This window comes from Caloenas nicobarica, chromosome 2 (genome assembly GCF_036013445.1).
Source record: "Caloenas nicobarica isolate bCalNic1 chromosome 2, bCalNic1.hap1, whole genome shotgun sequence".
NCBI classification, from domain to species: Eukaryota; Metazoa; Chordata; class Aves; order Columbiformes; family Columbidae; genus Caloenas; species Caloenas nicobarica.
This window is the reverse complement of record NC_088246.1, coordinates 33643705-33660671: the sequence shown is the minus strand read 5'-3', so window position 1 is coordinate 33660671 and position 16967 is coordinate 33643705. Positions and strand designations below refer to the sequence as shown.

At 39.1% G+C, this 16967-nt stretch overlaps 1 protein-coding gene across 1 annotated transcript in view; it reads right to left on the bottom strand.

Moving 5' to 3' along the window:
- ABCB5 (ATP binding cassette subfamily B member 5) overlaps nucleotides 1–16605 on the bottom strand; it is a 35510-nt gene extending 18905 nt beyond the window's left edge. Inside the window, exons 1-14 of the mRNA XM_065628615.1 lie at nucleotides 16548–16605; nucleotides 15401–15488; nucleotides 15247–15295; nucleotides 14019–14172; nucleotides 13525–13591; nucleotides 13099–13290; nucleotides 11333–11504; nucleotides 10210–10334; nucleotides 7668–7845; nucleotides 6593–6706; nucleotides 5620–5730; nucleotides 3141–3266; nucleotides 1694–1897; nucleotides 286–456 (exon numbers count right to left, since the gene is read on the bottom strand). Of these exons, the coding sequence (XP_065484687.1) occupies nucleotides 286–456; nucleotides 1694–1897; nucleotides 3141–3266; nucleotides 5620–5730; nucleotides 6593–6706; nucleotides 7668–7845; nucleotides 10210–10334; nucleotides 11333–11504; nucleotides 13099–13290; nucleotides 13525–13591; nucleotides 14019–14172; nucleotides 15247–15295; nucleotides 15401–15488; nucleotides 16548–16596 (1800 nt within the window). The 5' untranslated portion in view covers nucleotides 16597–16605. The remainder of the gene's footprint in view (nucleotides 1–285; nucleotides 457–1693; nucleotides 1898–3140; nucleotides 3267–5619; nucleotides 5731–6592; nucleotides 6707–7667; nucleotides 7846–10209; nucleotides 10335–11332; nucleotides 11505–13098; nucleotides 13291–13524; nucleotides 13592–14018; nucleotides 14173–15246; nucleotides 15296–15400; nucleotides 15489–16547) is intronic.
- Between the last annotated feature and the right edge of the window lie 362 nt (nucleotides 16606–16967).

Below are 16967 nucleotides of genomic sequence, written 5' to 3'. Positions count from 1 at the left end.
TAAGCATGATTTGAGGAAGGGAGCTCAAGAGATCTGAGTTACAGTTACACATGACTGTGTCTTGGTAATTAGTAATAATGTTAAAAAAATCCAAAGAGACATGATTACTAAGCAAATTTTTGATTGTTTAAATTCCTTGTTAAAACCCTGAAATTGAAACGTCCATCCAAATTTTATTTTGCACTGTACTTTATTCCAATAGAAACCTGCAGTGAAAACCATACGTTAATTTTTCTTAACTGCTGTTGCATCCTTTCATGGTAGCTTCAATAACATGACTCCTACCTTGTCAAGAGCTGCTTGCACTATGGATTCACTCTGAGTATCTAGTGCAGATGTAGCTTCATCCAGAAGAAGAATCTTGGGATTTTTTGCCAGGGCACGGGCAATAGCTATTCGCTGCTTCTGTCCGCCACTCAGCTGAGCCCCCCTTTCCCCTACCATTGTGTTAAATTTCTGAAGAAACAGAAAACAAAATAGAAGTTGTGAATTGACTCAAATGAACTCCTTGCTTCTCTGTGCAGTCATACGGACTCAGCTCCTAGACAAGAGGTAGCTTTATCTGTCTGACATGAGCACGGGCAGGGCAAACGTGCAATGATACCCAGCCATCTAGCCCTTGGCCAAGCCCTTCTACCCCCATCACATACTTTACATGTCTAACTCAAAACTCAGCATTCTTTAAAGTGTTGATCTTTCCTACTTGCTCAGATAGTGCTCCAAACCCTGGGCTTTCTCAAGGCAAGCCTGTAAAACGCATCTCTGCATTTGCTGAGGGCTGCCTACCTTTCCAGTAGGGCTGGGATCATAGGGACCTACTAGGATCTCTAACGTTTACTCCTCTGAACCCGAGACTTGCCCTTTGGAGCCATTGCTCAGGTCCTACTGACTGTGTCACTCACTCAAAAGTGGCAAGTCTCAAAGTGTACTATACATTTTTTTCTTTATATAGCTGTTTAAGAGTACATATAATCAAGTGACTCTTCCTGGGAAGAAGGAACCTTGGAACAGCCTGACACATTAGAAACAGCACATGCTTGAGAGATGGGCGTCGAACTCTCTGAGGTAGTAGAATTTGAAATCGGTTCTCAGGCAGGAACTTTTTCTACATCTTTTTAACTGCAGGACCGAAAGGAATGTCACGTCACCCATTCCTGAGGATATACTTTGAATGACTGATCTCACTTCCCACTCCCACCCTGAAAGGAGCAAGGCATCTACTGCCAGGATAGAGCTCAAAGCTGTGAACCTCAGGCAGAGAGAGAGCTCAAGCTCCCAGATGCTAAAAATGGCCTCGGTTCAGGGCATACTTATTTAGTTCTGCTCCCAATTTCCTGTTGAATATGCAGGCAGCTCCTGACAAAGGTCTTTTAAAGAGAAGATGCTGAAATCCAAAATCCAACTCTTCCCATGCCTCCTGAGATGGGTAGGGATGATAATACAGTTGTGAAGCTTCATTTCTGAGTTAAGGCACTTACATTTCTTCCAGACTTAGGCACAAATCCTCTGAGGGCAGCCAAACAAAGACAATATCTAGTCCAGAAAGTCCCTGAACTGAAAGCTGCTGGAGGCTGTAAGAGTATTTTGGGAAGTTATACTACAACTTGAATTCCCATGCTATCCCTCTCAGAAAGAGGACACCAGCCTAACTGGACCTTTCGTTCTTACACTCAAAAGAAGTTCATGAACTCACATCAGGCAGTTTAGATATAAAGTCAAAAGCATTGGCTTCCTTGGCTGCTTGCTCAATTTCAACATCAGAAATATCTTCTCGGCCATAGCGAATGTTTTCGGCTATTGTTGTTGCAAACAAAACAGGCTCCTGGCTCACAATACCAATATTTTCTCGTAGCCACTTTACATTAAGCGTCCGAATATCCTGACCATCTAAGGTAATCTGAAAGGAAAACTGTATGTCAAAGAAGTTGAAAAAATGCTTTCTGTTCATAATAAATAAATTATTTACTATTACGTGACTTAAGTTATCAGCTACAAGAAAAGAAAAAAAGAAAAAAAGTCTTTAGCAAAAAACTACGTTGGGGGAGAAGTTACAACTGAAGATATTGGTTTTTTGTTTTGTTTTGTTATTGTTGTTGTTGTGCTTTTTTCCCCCTCCTTCCCGATAACCATGCTGTCCAAGGTGGCTTAAGAGTTTTTGAGCTTCTGAGCATATTTTTTTACCTTTTTCTTATGCCCCTGTGCCACTTTGCTGCCCTCACAGGTGTGGCTGCACAATTGCTTCTGTGCTTGTGCTTTATTGTGCTTTATGCCACATCAAAGAAATAATCCAAGTTGACTAAAAGGGAAGGGAAAAATATTTTTAACCTAGATCGTTTGCAATATGGTCCTATGAACATTAACATCAGCACAGGGCAGGAACAGCAAACTGACACATGGGGGCAGGACTAAACAGCCACAGAAACACTAAGTTTAAGAAACAGTGTTGATAACAGCAGCCTTGATACATCATGTAGTGATAGTTCAGCATTTAATATTTGAAAAGTTTATCTAGTTCCAACTAGCAGTGACAACTACTATGCAGCATTCTTCAACTATTAGGTATAAAAATAACATTTTCCTTAAAATATATTGTTTATTTTACTGCCTTTTTTTTTTTTTTCCTTTGGAAGTTTCATTTAGCATTCACTGACCAGATCTGGTGTTTAGTGGTAGAGCAGACATACAATATGTAACAATGGAAAATTTGCTGTGGGTTAGCAGATATAGAAAGATGAGCCAAGAAAACTACCATTTAAAATAGGAAAACTCTCTCCAGGTTTTAGTTTATATTCAATGAAAAGGAAGCAAAATACAGCAGAGCACTGTTTGCTTAAAAATTTTACTGAACCTGAAAAGCCAACTGTAGATGAAAATAATTTTAAATTCAGATCATGCATCTATTCAAAGATTTGTGGTATTTACCATAGTGGCATAGTACTGCAAGAAGGAGGAGAATAATGAAGTCAAGTAAACAGAAAAAGATAGTTAATTAGAAATGTAAACTGTGGAAACGCTGACCTATGAAGAGATATGCTCAAATTCAATTAAAAAAAAATAAAAATCAAGGTTCTGTCAATATGGGAATCTTGTGCTCATCCTAATAGCTCTCTGTTTTTTACAGTTCACTTGCAGGCACTCACTTCTCCCTGGACAGGATCATAGAATCTCTGCAGCAACTGAACAGTAGTGCTTTTTCCGCAGCCGCTGGCACCAATTAAAGCAATGGTCTTCCCAGCTTGAACTTTCAAATTTAGACCTCTGAGGATCTGGGGAAGGGAGGGAAAAAAAAAAAAGTTATCCTAGTTTCACAAGTTGGGTTGGAGAACAGTCTATCAAGGTAACTGTAGCAATAATCAAGGTAGTAGTAAGGAATACCGTCTGAAGGTACAGCAATATCAGTAATTTAATTGTATCTGGGAATATTCTGGGGCACTGATATGAAAGAGCCTGCATCTATGCTTGCAAAGGGTATTGGCCTTCAAAACAGGATGGCTACACACAACCTGCCTTTTGGGAATGGTCCCTGGATCCTTCTGGCTACCAAAGCAAGCCTGGGAATTATCTGAGAAGACTGACAACTGGAACAGGCCAAGTTCATGCCAAGAAACATTTTAAGAGTTCTCTTGCATAGACCATTGCATTCCAGTGCCTGGGAAAATTCCAAAGCACACTCAAATCAGCTAATATAGACACAGCCACAGTACTCTAAACTTCATAGCTCGTTTTCTCCAATTTGTATTTGTATGATCTAGTAGCAAGCTTGGAGTCTTAGGTTCTCCTGCTGTCCTTTGCTTTACAGTGCTTAGACAGTAGCATAACACTTAGTTATGAGCCTCACAGAAAAATATTTCTAATGTGCTAAGAATTATTGCTGAGAAACGAGTGTTTTCTTCTGGTTTTAAAATATAAATGGCTATTTTAACAAGGTAACTGCTGGGAAGCCCTTAATAAATCCCAATCCATATTTTTAACAGCCTCAACAACCTGAGGAGTAGCTGCAAATTAAAGATATCCTTGTTGCCATTTTCACATCAAGGAAAATTTTACCTCAAAAGATGTCCATGTCATATATGAATAATGCTGTGCAGTTGCCAAAATATTTGGCTGCTATGGGAACTCTTCTTGTTTATACCAGGCTGATTTATAATTTTGCCTACACATGTTTTTGCAATGAGAGATTAAAATAGTTGCAATATTGCTCTCCTCTCCCTGTGTTGCATCCAGCACGGTTTCTATCTCCAAGAAGCTGATATCCTGGTGCCTGCATTATCAAACAAGAACTATATTCTGGATACTTTCTCCAGATGCAAGTAGTCACAACCACCTAATAGGCTATTTCTAACTCACTTTTATCAGGTAAGGTGTTGTCAAGATTAAAACTGACAATAACTAGGCTCCTTAGATCTCTTTGATTTGGTTTAGCCTGGAAAGGGGAGATTATACTGTGTTGCATCAATTGCTTGTGACATTGTAGATAAATTCCACACATGTTTACTGATTCCTTTTGGCTCTATTAAATAACATTGATACTCTTAGTATGGAGAGACGCTGACTCAGATTTGGGAAGGACAACAAAATATTTCTCATTTCCCTGCCATTTGTCTTGCAGACCTATAATCCAGCATTTTCAGGACGGATGAAAACTCTGCCCTGTCACTTCTGACCTCTGAGCCAAGAGTCAAAGAAGGTGCATTGCACTAACTTCATTGAGGTAGAAGACCCAGCTCTGGTTCTGTTCTTTAGCAGTCTCAGTATCCTGGAAACAGATGTGATGCATGATGGGACAGAGCTCAGATGACTGAGGCGGGAAGAGACAGCTGAAGAAATGGGCAGTGACATGAACGTCGCCATTCTCACCCTTTAATTAGCATGTCCAGCTTTTAGCTGTTGACATTTGAAATCTGTATTTCTGCATTTTCTTCATTAAGTAACAACAGCAGTGAATCCCTTTCACTTTCTCAGTTTCTTCAAGAGATTATAAACTGTTGAATATGTTAGAGAGGTCAAGCCAACTTTATCACCACAAAAGCAGATCACCCTGACATGATGTACTTAGCACTGCACAATACGGTTACTTAGGGAAGTTCAACTGGCAAGAAAGAGGGACATCTAGTTATTGAACCACAATTTCAACGTCTGCCCAAAATAACATTTGACTTCCAAATGTATATTTAGGATGATATGTTTCAATCCATTTGATGGCATATTGCTGTAAAGCCTCTCTCACAGGTCATTTTTCACATGGGATATCACAGCAGCTCAGAACAAACAAAGGGCTGGAAAGAGCAACTTCTTGGTTTAACTGTGTAAGGTCTGGAAGTTTTAATGACAGATCTTGAAAAATCTTAAGTGGTTTATCAGTGCTCTTGTTCACACAAATTCAGACTAGGAGCAACACATTCTGATTATCTTTGTCCGGCAGAGGAGAATGGTGAGTAGGTAGCTAGTGCCAGTAGAACTACATCTTTGTCTTTGGACATTATTCTTATCCCAATAGTGCACAGTCTCCCAAGATAGGAACGCGTTTTGCGTTCAGCAACAAAAACAAGATTAGAGAAATAACATTGACATAAGCTTCAGAATTTCAGTAGAGTAGATTAATCTGAAATGAACACTTACTTTAACATCAGGTCTGGATGGGTAACTGAAATGGACGTTTCTGAATTCAATTTCTCCTATGAGCTTGTCTGGTTTGTAGCCTTCCTTAGAACTGCTATCTATAAGCCGTTTCTAGAGAGAAGTTGTTAAAATGTATTTCTGGTTATTACACTTTTGGACCTGCTATTTCAGCTGGATATATTGTTCTCTCCTTTATTTTCTTAGCTGCTTAAGTAGACTGAAGTACACTGTTGTAGAGCTGCTGCATTTTACTCACAAGATGCTGGATGTAAGGGAATATCTAACTGTGAATTCTGCTTTGACAAATATAGCACATTTTCAAATGCAACAAAATCCACAGCAGAAAATCTGTAATTGCAGAAATTAGCTGTACTATATTGCAGCCAAAATATGGCCCTCAGTTATCTACATAGGAGGGTTTTATACTCACATCAAGAACGATGTAGCCATTTCTGCATGAACTTTCTAGTCCTACTCGTTTAAAATATTTTATATAGAGATATCCAATTGCTGCATAACACGGCAAGATCAAGATAACAATGTGGAAACCCTTTTTCATAGCAACATCGGCACTGCAGCCTTGTATTACCATAGCTTTCAACAGCACTATTAAACCCCTCTTCACCAGCTCCTCCCTTCCCCAAAAATCCCAGCTCAGCTGAAATATTACAGAGGTATTTTAAAAAAAAAATACTATAGCGCCTTACTATAATACTTTCCCTCTGTACCTGCAAGTCTGATATAGAGAAAGACCTCATCCATAAATCTCAGATACACACATCAGGTTTCCCAGCATTCATTGTAAAAAATAAAGGGGCAGTCTTTTTAATAGGAGTGGAAATATTATGGGTTTCAACAGTAGGCATCTATGGAGTTGATGGTTTAGGGACTTTTGAGTCATTTTGTTACATCTCTTGAGGAAAAAAGGAAAAACTTAAATCTTGTTAAAAGGATTTTCTACTTAGATACTTACCTTGTCAATAATCTGATACACTTCATAGGCAGCCCCACGTGCTTTAGCCACACTCTCCAGGTTGGGAGCTGCCTGGCCTAGGGAGAAGGCTCCGACAATCACAGAGAAGAACACCTGCAAGAGACAGATGGAACCATCACAGTTAACAGTGATTAGAGTCACCAGTACCAGGCTGTTAAATCCCCAGCAATTTCTGGTGCAGCCTTTCCAGGAAAATTAAACAAAAAAGCAAAAAGTGTGTTTCACAGTTGCTCCTGTCCATTCCCCATTTTCCTGGGGTGAATGGTAACTATGAACACATGCTTTTATGACGTGATTTTTTTTTTTTTAATGCTCTTGCATTTTCTATCATCTAAAAATAGAATAAATATTTTTCTCTGTTGCTTCCCAGATATGCCCAAAGTTAAGAAGATTGAAAGAGGCTTCTGAACTGAAATACCACCTGTAAGACCAACACACAAGTAACTTGATGTGCTGTGAGGAACCACACTGAGGAGTCAGGACATTAGAAGTCACTTCAGTGTGAAATTTAAGCATGTAGCCAAACTTTGGATGGCAAGAAGATAGCTAAATACCCTCGAACTATAATCAACTTAGACATAGAGGTAAACACTTACAAGTAAACAATAACAAAACGCAGAGAAGACATTGTAACTAAATGGGATGTTGAGGACTTCCCTGTACACATTCAGCACACCAGTGGGATTCGTTTAATCCTAATGTCTAGCTAGAATTTTTTTTGTCCAGGTTACTTGTCTTTGCTCCCTAACCATCAGCTCTAGGTTGTTCATCCTGCTCCACAGTAGGGTCCTCGGCAAGTGAGAAAATGATTGTCCGCAGATACTTTTGCCTCTATGTTGATTAGAGCGGGAATTCAAGGCACCCTGTTCAAACTTGCGATATCAAAATCTAGGTAAGAGGAATGCCTCCCTTTCAGTTCTTTTATATCAAATGAGTCTCTAACAGCTGATTTAGAAAGAACTTGGCAGAAAATAGAAATAACTATATACACTGCTTGCATAACTAATTTCTTGAAACTACAGAGCATTTTTCAAAGCTGCATTGCTGTACTTACAGTTAACACGTTGCCGATGGTATAATTTTCTTTCTCCTCGACAGTGAGCTTAGTTCCATACCAAAATGCAAGTGCATAGGATCCAAAGATAAGAAATTGTGAAACACCCAGAGATGTATTGGTGGTAATGGACTTTTTCACTCCAACACTTCTAGCCATCTCTAAGTTAGCATCATATCTGAAAGTGGATAAGGCAACCATTAATTTAATAGGTACCACATGCCATTCTGATTGATATTTCCCAGTGTCCTTTTTTATTTGAAAGGCTTTCTGCCATAAAAGTAATTAAAGTCCCAGAAAGAGAAAGAGAATACAGATGTGAGTGGTGGGGTTTTTTTGGTTTTTTTTTTTTTTTTTTTTTTTTTTTTTTTTTTTTTTTTTTTTTTTTAACCGAGGACTAGCATGGATGTAATTGCTTGAATAAATCTGCTCTGACATATGCTGACAACACTCTCATACTGCTATGGAAGGCATATTTAGAAGACAATTGAGTAGCATGACTTCATTATTATGATGGAAGACAAGATACCACTCTTGAGCCATTTCTTTGCATTAGTCCTGAAAAGAAATCTCGAAAAAGTTTTATCAGTATTACCTATCAAAGCTAAGGTTTAGTCTTCCACGTTTAAAAAAGGCATTATGAAGGCAGGTAAATGAATAGAAGCCAGAGCTCCCTCTGACACCAGAATTGTTCCATTACTGGCCATTTTGGGAAGTCAGGAATCTTTCCCTTAGGTTGGTTTACTAACATGGTAATAAAGCAAACAAGTGGACACATGAGACCACTATAAAGACTGACAAGTTCAGAGAGAGAATTATTTCTTTTAAGGACAGTTCATATTCATTCTTTCTTAGTTTCCAGCTAGTAGCTTTCACTTACTCAGGCTCATCATGGAAATCATAGCCTAGGAATAGACTATTTTTTTTACTTGTCAGCAACACATTCAACACCTTGCACTTTTTTCCTAATACATATTTTCTATGCAGACATCCCTGCAGCAGGAAGACACGGAATTCAGTCAGCTGCACAATTAATTTTGTTCATGTAAATTGTTCACATGCTACCAACATTGTATTTGTTACTCAAACATATTTAAATGTTTTGGCTTGGTTGTGGTCTTAAAACCAAGCCCTACTTTCAAGTCAGCAGCACTTCAGGTCCTCCATGAAAATGAAAACTGTATTTAAGCACTGTAACAAGTACACATGGTGACTCGAATACAGAGGAAAAGCCAAGCCACTGCCAGAAACAGAAGATAACTGAAGGTCCATTGCAAGTGTAAACATTTTTGGTCAGTGAAAGATTGGTTTTCCTAACTCTGAGGCCATCATTCAAAGAGCTGTGCAGGAGTCACAATCCACAGTTTGCAAAATGCCCTAGTCAGTCCCTGATAGCAGTTTTTCCCTAGAAGATGTTCCTATGAGAGGCAGCAATTCCGTGGGGTTTTTTTACATTAAATGGAGGTGGAGCTGTGGAAGAGGCTGACTGGTCAACCATAGAAGAAAGAAAACTGGTCTTAACTGGCATGAAGTTACCTGGGTATCAGTTATTTCATCTCCAGACCTCAACCTTCCCCAAAAGTAATTTGAAGCAACTCCTACCACTGGATTTTCAGTCACTTGTAGTTGCAGGGAACAAGAAGATGGAGGGAGGAGGAAAAACTGATCTAGGCAATTTTAGGGCTTTTTAACCTTTACTGTGTAAGCAGAAAGAGTCTTAACATTGTTGCAACTTAAGAGCAAAACCCAGTAAACAGAATATAGTGCTACAAGATAGTCAGAACTCAGCCCTTGGAAGCAGACAAACACAGGAGCAAGCTGTAGGACCCTTAGCTACCGCTAGCATTACCTTAGAAAATTCGCACAAGATCAGGGTAAACATAAGAGCTGAAAAGGATAGAAGAGATTCATGGATCAGGTCTTCTGGTTTGCCTTTCCCAACTGCATGGTATTGTCAATGCCCTGTATTTTTGTACTGAATGTTACTGGTTATGATATGTGAATAAATTTGTGGTCAGTGATATCCACCTCACCTTTTACATGTGACTACCACCAACACTGGATTAGGTCAGCTACTAGTGTTGTGTGCAAATCATTAAAGTAATAAAAGCCAGTGATGCGATTTTACTTAAGGCTGTTATCCAGTGAAGCTTAAATATAAGCTCATTAATCAAAGCTCAGGACAGCAGCACACATGTTCTAGGAGTTAAGCAATTAATCACATGCTTTGCTGCATTTGACTAGTAGGTAAAGACAACCGCCCCACCACTTTCACTTTAAATTCAACTCCAGATCTGAATCAGAGGAGAAATTTGAGTCTATGCTGCTGTGATAACACCAAATAGCCTGTATTCACTACTAGATGTATCTGCACATCTTTAGTTTCAAGTGAGCTGTCCACTTATAAAAGGATAAAGTAACACTAAGTCGAATTCCATTCCCCTACCCCTCCAAACAAAAAGAAAAATCAAACAAAAAACTAAACCCACAACCAAACTTTTTTTTCTATATTTTATATATAATTATTATTTCAAAAACTTACTTTGCTAATGCTTTCTGCTGTCCATTGAAAGCCACGACAGTCTTGATCGCTGTCAAAATTTCTTCTGCCACAGCTCCAGCTTTGGCATAAGCAGACAGCTCTTTGGCAGTAAAGGATGCCAGGAGCTGGAAAGTTGAAAAACAGATGTTATTGCAGCCTACCGAAAGGGTGCGCACACTGTATTGGTGAATAGGAATGACCAGAGATCAAGGCACAAGATGAGGTTTTAGGAAAGAGGGGATGTCAACTCCTCTCTGTGCCCCAAATTTCCCCTAAATCCAGATCACTCTCTCAGTGTGTCCTCATTAAAGTGAAAGACTACACAAGCATCAGATATTCATGACTGACCCACTTTCCTCCCAAGCTGAGGGCAGCCTAAGGACTATGCCGTGATGTGCGTGGGGTCAGGGAGGTGTGCTGTAGCTGCTCTGAGGGGTGCCTGAGGTGTCTAGAAACTAGAGCATCAGCGGACATTGAAGGAAGCAAAGTAATCGTTACAGTTTCTAATGTTCTTCTTCCTAGATTATTCGAAATACTACAAGTAGTAAAACACTCCCTACTATTATATGTAAGTAACCACTCTGGAATAGAAGCCATGCCCATTAATGTGGTTACAACAGATCACAAGGGGAAAATGTTTCCCTATCTGAAAGGGAAATCTCTCTAGATATTTCACAGTAGCTGTATATGTCTCCTAGGGTCTACTCTGTACACAGAATGAAACTTGGTAAATTTTTTGCAACAGATGTGGTATCACATGTATGTGGATGGAAAGAACTTAAAAGGCATTTTTGTTAAGAGGGAAGAACAAGGGTCACAAGCTTCTGCCTGGGCTTCCCCAGTGCTCTGCATTATGAAATTGCTGTGCAAGGAAGATGCTCTGATGCAGATCAGATCACAAGGGACAAGGACGGAGTAGGTAGACCAAAAGAATATGACATGCAAGTGTGTGCTTGGGAGCCCAGAGAAAAGCTACAGGAGGAGCAGAAATCAAAGTAAGCACTGGGCCAACCTCCCAACTTAGAAACCACATGAGGTTTCTCCCATACTGTCCTCCTTTCCTGTGCATAAGAGTTGTCATGTTTTTCTGGTTTGCTTTGTTTATTGATCCCCACTCACTTACAGTTGACCAAACCGCTGCTGACACAGCAAGCAGAGGGCTGACTGACAAAATCACCAGCGTCAGCTTCCACCCGTGGATGAATCCTATAATAATCCCTGTCAGAAATGTGGAAAAAAACTGTACAAATATACAGATCTTGTCTCCGATGCCTTCGTGGATGGTGTTGATGTCACTTTAAATAACAATAATAATAGAAAAAAGATTTGTTAGCTTTGAATGCCTTTCTTTCTAATCACCCCCCCACCTCTGTTTCATACTGTGTGGCCTAATGTCAGAAGCTTTGCCATTTCCTAACTGGCACAGCAAAATTTCTAACCACAGCTACTGAACAGTACCATTAGTCTCTTATGTGGCCAGAACACAGCAGAAACCTCCTATTTTTTAGGACTCATTTTCTGTATTTTCCATCATTCTCTGCTGTTTCTATGTCCTGTCACTAGGTCACAAATGACCTAGTTTCCTTATCCAGAATCCAAATGGAGCAATACAAGTAAAGAGCCAAACAGCCTCCTCGCCCCCCATCACCATGTGATTCCTTCTGCTCAGCTCCCTGATGCATTTCATGTCCTTAATTTTGGCTACAGACTCAGATCAAGGGTTATCTCCATTCTATCAGAAAAAAAAAAAATACAGCCCAACCCAAAACAAATCAAAACCCCAACCAACCAATAAACTCCCATCCCAACATTATTTGGAAGAACCTCTGTATTTCATACAAATTTCCCTCCCCATTTTATCTTCTCAGCACACAGATGTTACAGCTGAGAGTGGATTCATTTAAGCTGCTTTTACACCTTTCAGGATGCAGCTCTGTCCAAAGCTATTCAATATAGCTATTCAATATTTTTCCAGAGGGGAAAAAAAAAAAAAAAAAAAAAGAAAGAAAAAAAGTTCTGTGTTCATGCATACAGTCCCATTGCATCTTGGGGCAGAGTCCTCAGCCCTCAGCCTAAGTCTATGCAAAAGTGTGGCAGTGTACTTGACTGAACAAGGACATTGCAACAATCTCACGGACCATCCACTGAGCCTTGTTGATTAGGTCCTGATCCAAGGACACGATGTAAACAGCAAAAGCTGCTTGAACAGGCATAAAAGCAGGAACTGGCAAGAAGCAGTTAACTGCAAGAATGCAAACAGCTACCATATTTGGGGATGCGTGATGTAGTAATAAGAGCCAATTAGCAATGTAGCTATGTGTGTGAACAGCTCATGGACAAACTGTTTATCCAATAAAACAACAGCGTGTCGTGTGTACAGAAATAAGATAGGTATAAATATAACTTTGTTAGAGCAATAAAGTGGCTTCAACTATGATCATATCGGTATGTCGTTGAGTCCGTTCTGTTCCTGCACAAAAGCTTCAAAGAGTTTAATTGACTGGACAGGGTCCAGCCTGAGATCTGACTGGATGTAAATGCAAGCTCATTTCCATGCAGCAAAGTGTCAGAGCTTTCAGTGTTTGTAAACTAGCTGGAGACAGCAGAGCTGTTTATCTAGTACTGTCTGCCACATACTTAGTGGACATTATAAAGTCGGGGATTTCACAGCAAACCCTTCCAATTGATATCACACAAACTGCACAAATGAAGCTGAAAAGAATAATGAATTTCTCCCTCAGAGATGTAACATTTCACACTTAAAAAAAAAAATCTCTGTGGGCTATTCCACAGAAGATAAATGGCAATTTTCTTTTAAACATCATATTGTGGGAGGGGGAGGGGGGGATCAGACGGGGAGGAGAGGTCAAAAAAGAACAGGGCCCTCACTCTGTCAGTCTGGTGTTCAGGGTTCCTATCTGGGTAGTATCAAACCAAGCCATCTCCTGATGGAGGACTGCAAAAAAGAACTTCTGCCGGATCCTGGCTGTCTGCCTCGTAGCAGCAATCAAAAACGTCCACACTTGGATCATGCTCAGGACCAACACAGCAAATCCAATTCCCACGTAGTAGTAAGCAAATCTGTGATAAGGGAACAAAAGGCTACATGACCCCACTGCATTTTGTGAAAGAAGTTAGACACACAAAGCAACAATTAGTCTTCATTTACCCCATCAAAGTAAATACTGAAGCCTGTGATACATTATTGGGAAACTGTTTTGAAAAGTCAAACATTTGGCTTCTACTCAAAGAGATAATACAGTAAAAGAAAACCCCCCAATACTCCATTAACAGCATAACTACAAAGACTCTTACTTGGTCATTTCAGCTTCTATATCTATGCTTGGAATTGATGGACAGCTGGTATTATTTACTGAAGTACCTGTGAGGGGAAAAAAGTCATAGTAATATTTGTGAAAGTATTATATGTTGAAGATAAATCATGGCAATCTAGGGTCACCAGTTTGGGAAAGTTTTGTATTTTGCAAATTGAGTTTTGCAAAATACAAAATCATTTGGCAAATACACATCTATTTTTTCTAAACTTCTAGTAATTAAAGTGGCTGATAATGGATGATACTATCTTATCAAATTTGAAGCTCATTCATAAAGAGCACAGCCAATGCACTGCTTTTGTCCTGTTCAAGCCATTAAAGACTGATTAAAACAATTTGGTCATTCACCACAGCATGAATTTTCCTCATTATATACCTGTTCAGATGTGCACCAGTGTGTAGTCTGGAGAAATATCTTAGCCCCTGTAGCAAAACATAACTGGTACATAGAGAAGTCTAATTTTAACTTTTTACCTTCTAACACATTTGGTTTCACACCACTTAGCACAAAGCTGTTTGTCATATCTCCAAAGAAAATTATCATAATCGGCAATCCAGTACCACTTGCAGCAGCTGCAATCAAACCAACCACCATCAAAAGGATGTCCACCCAATCAGCATAGTGGAACTATGTGAGCATTAAAAGAAAAGAGAAAAAAAGCAAAAGAGTGTTGTTATGCCTGACAGTTCATGTATTTGTGACAGTATAGCAGACTTATAGAACATGCATTATTTCTACCTGCGTATTCTAAGCAGCAACAACCTTCCAACTGAAGGCAAACTCAGAGCATGAGAAGAGTTTCATAGTAAGTCCCAGACATCTTTAAATCAGTATTCAGTAGGGCTGCTAAGGAAACATTGACAGGACACATTTTTCTTCCTCAACTCAGCAGGAAAAAAATCCAAAAAAACCAAAAAACCAAAATGCATGTCCTACATGTTTCTAAGGGATGATCTTCTCTGTACAATATATTATATTTTGTGTTCCTGTAAGTTACACATTTACTAAGATAATGCCCTTGAAATGTAAAAAAGAGTGAGTTATCAACCAGCACCTGGGTTATTTCTACTAGTAGAGAATGTTTGCAGCAGAGAATGTATCTTAAGGCTTGTCTACCCTTGAATGTCTGTTTGGTTTAAACAAGGATGTGAATTTAAACTGTAACAGCTATTCCCAGATGTGGTTAATCTGAAATCAGAAATGAAACCTGAATGTACTAACCCTCTTCCAAAGTGTAAATGGATATGGAATAAGCCATAAAATCATAAAACCTTTCTAATTCCAGAATAAGCAAGTCCTCATGTAAGAGTTATTTGGGAATAGCTGTTGTACAGAAAACTGACAGAAAATCATACCAGTGGTTCTCTCAGATAGCAGAACCCTCAGATGTCAAACACAGGATAAATCCTTTATAAATGGAGCCAAGGCAAGGGCCTGTGCTGTATATATGTCCTAGATCAGTCTCAGCAGGGGTGAGCTTCATCCTCTTCCAGCACTAAGGTTGAACTGCTCTAAGTGCTACCAATCCACTGAGGTGGGAATCTAATCTAACAGGCCAAATTTTACAGAGGTCTAGCATCAATAGGTCTCAAGCTTCTCTGGTTTTTGATTGCTTATTAACTGCAATTCATAAAAAACACAACTAACAATCACAAATAAATAAAAGGAAATATAAAGCAAACCATCAAACTGGACACTAACCAGTTCAAAAATGCCAACCGCCTTCTTGTCTATCTTCTCATTTTCCTTCCTAGAGAAAAATGTAGAAGACTAATTAAGGTTTTTCTAGTAAACCACCCACCACCACATACTCAATACACCAGCGGCCAATGTGCTAAGTTCAAAGAATACCTACTTATTTTTCTTGGGCTTTAACCGGTCACTTTCTTCAAGATTTTCATCGATTTGGAAAGAAGGGTTGTCGTATCCCTTGCTTGCAGATTCTGTGAAACAAAAAACCAGACATTAACATAATAACCCGTATTTTGCACCAGTTTCTTGCAACTTTCACTGCTGATTCTTTTGCATTTGAAGCTTAGTTTTTCCCTGTGTTCTTGGAACAGCCTGTTAAATTCTTTTTGAAACTTCTTTTCTCTTCAGTTGACCTCCTCCTCTCCAGACAAAAGCTTCCAGCTCCATTTCTAAGATGGAAACAAACTTTGTTTTTATAATTAAAATATACATTCATACAGAAAGACTATCGAAGACTAAAAGCAAGAATTAAGCAATAATTCTGCAAAGACCTACACAACTGAGTGCAAGACAGGAGAAGTCCTACTGAAATCAGTGGAATTGCTTACAGTGGAGGTTATAATGACTGTAGGTAACACAGAATAGGTGCAAGTTAACTGAAGAATCATGTCTTTGCCTGTGATAACCATCCTCGTTATTTCTTTGTATTGCAGTAGTTGGCACACAACCCACCTCCTATGTCTTAGGCGCTTTAGCAATCTATACAAAAGAGGAATTCTACCCCAGAAAGTTTATGATTCTAAATGTTTAAAATGGGATATAATAAGTCAATAAAGAAAATGATTGGCAATCACAGTAGGGCACCAGCCGTGAATTGCGTGGGGACGAAAGGGCTACACACACCAGCCATCCCCAGTTTAGGTTTACCTTAACTTTACCTGCTGACTCACTACGAATAGAATTTTCCAGATGCTCTTTCTGGTGACAGTTGTCTATAAAGACCAGTTTAAACAACCATTTGAATGCAATATTGTTCTTTCACCTTACTGAGCTTATCTTAGGAGCATTTTCATGCCCAGGCAAGGAGCCAGCCTAAATAGTTTTACCTTCATAAATGAACTTTATTGAACTTGGTGGAATGACTCACGCACAAAGGTTTTCTGGGTGGTGGCTTTAATTCACGGTAAATTCATTGTGGTATTTCCTATAAAACCACTATGGCAATCGGGAAAATCTTATAATGCCCCTTCAGATTTGGAGCTGTGGAATATATTCCTCAAACACACGTGGCTTTCATACATGCTGCTTACCAGCATCGGAGAGGTCCTTTTCTGTAGGATTTTCAAAATAGTCCTTCATTGTTCTTTATTGTATGCTTATGAGATAAAGTCACATTAATCAAAATCTACATTGAAAAAAAAAACCAACAAAACGTTTAGAAATAGTAGATATTTAAAGAGTTCACATTAAAATATTTGTCGGCTTTTCCATGAGTCATTACATTTTGATCTCAATGTTGTCCTACTTAAATATAAAGACTAAGTGAGATACATAACAGCATGATAAAGAACTAATTTTAATGAGATATTAAGAACAGTGCTAAGCGCTACAATAGAACCTAAATCAGTAGGCCATTTCAGTAGCCTCTTAGGCTAAATCTGTAGCTCATTCATATGCAAACTATTGTGGATGATTTATCACAGAAAACAGGATTTCCCACATTATCTTGG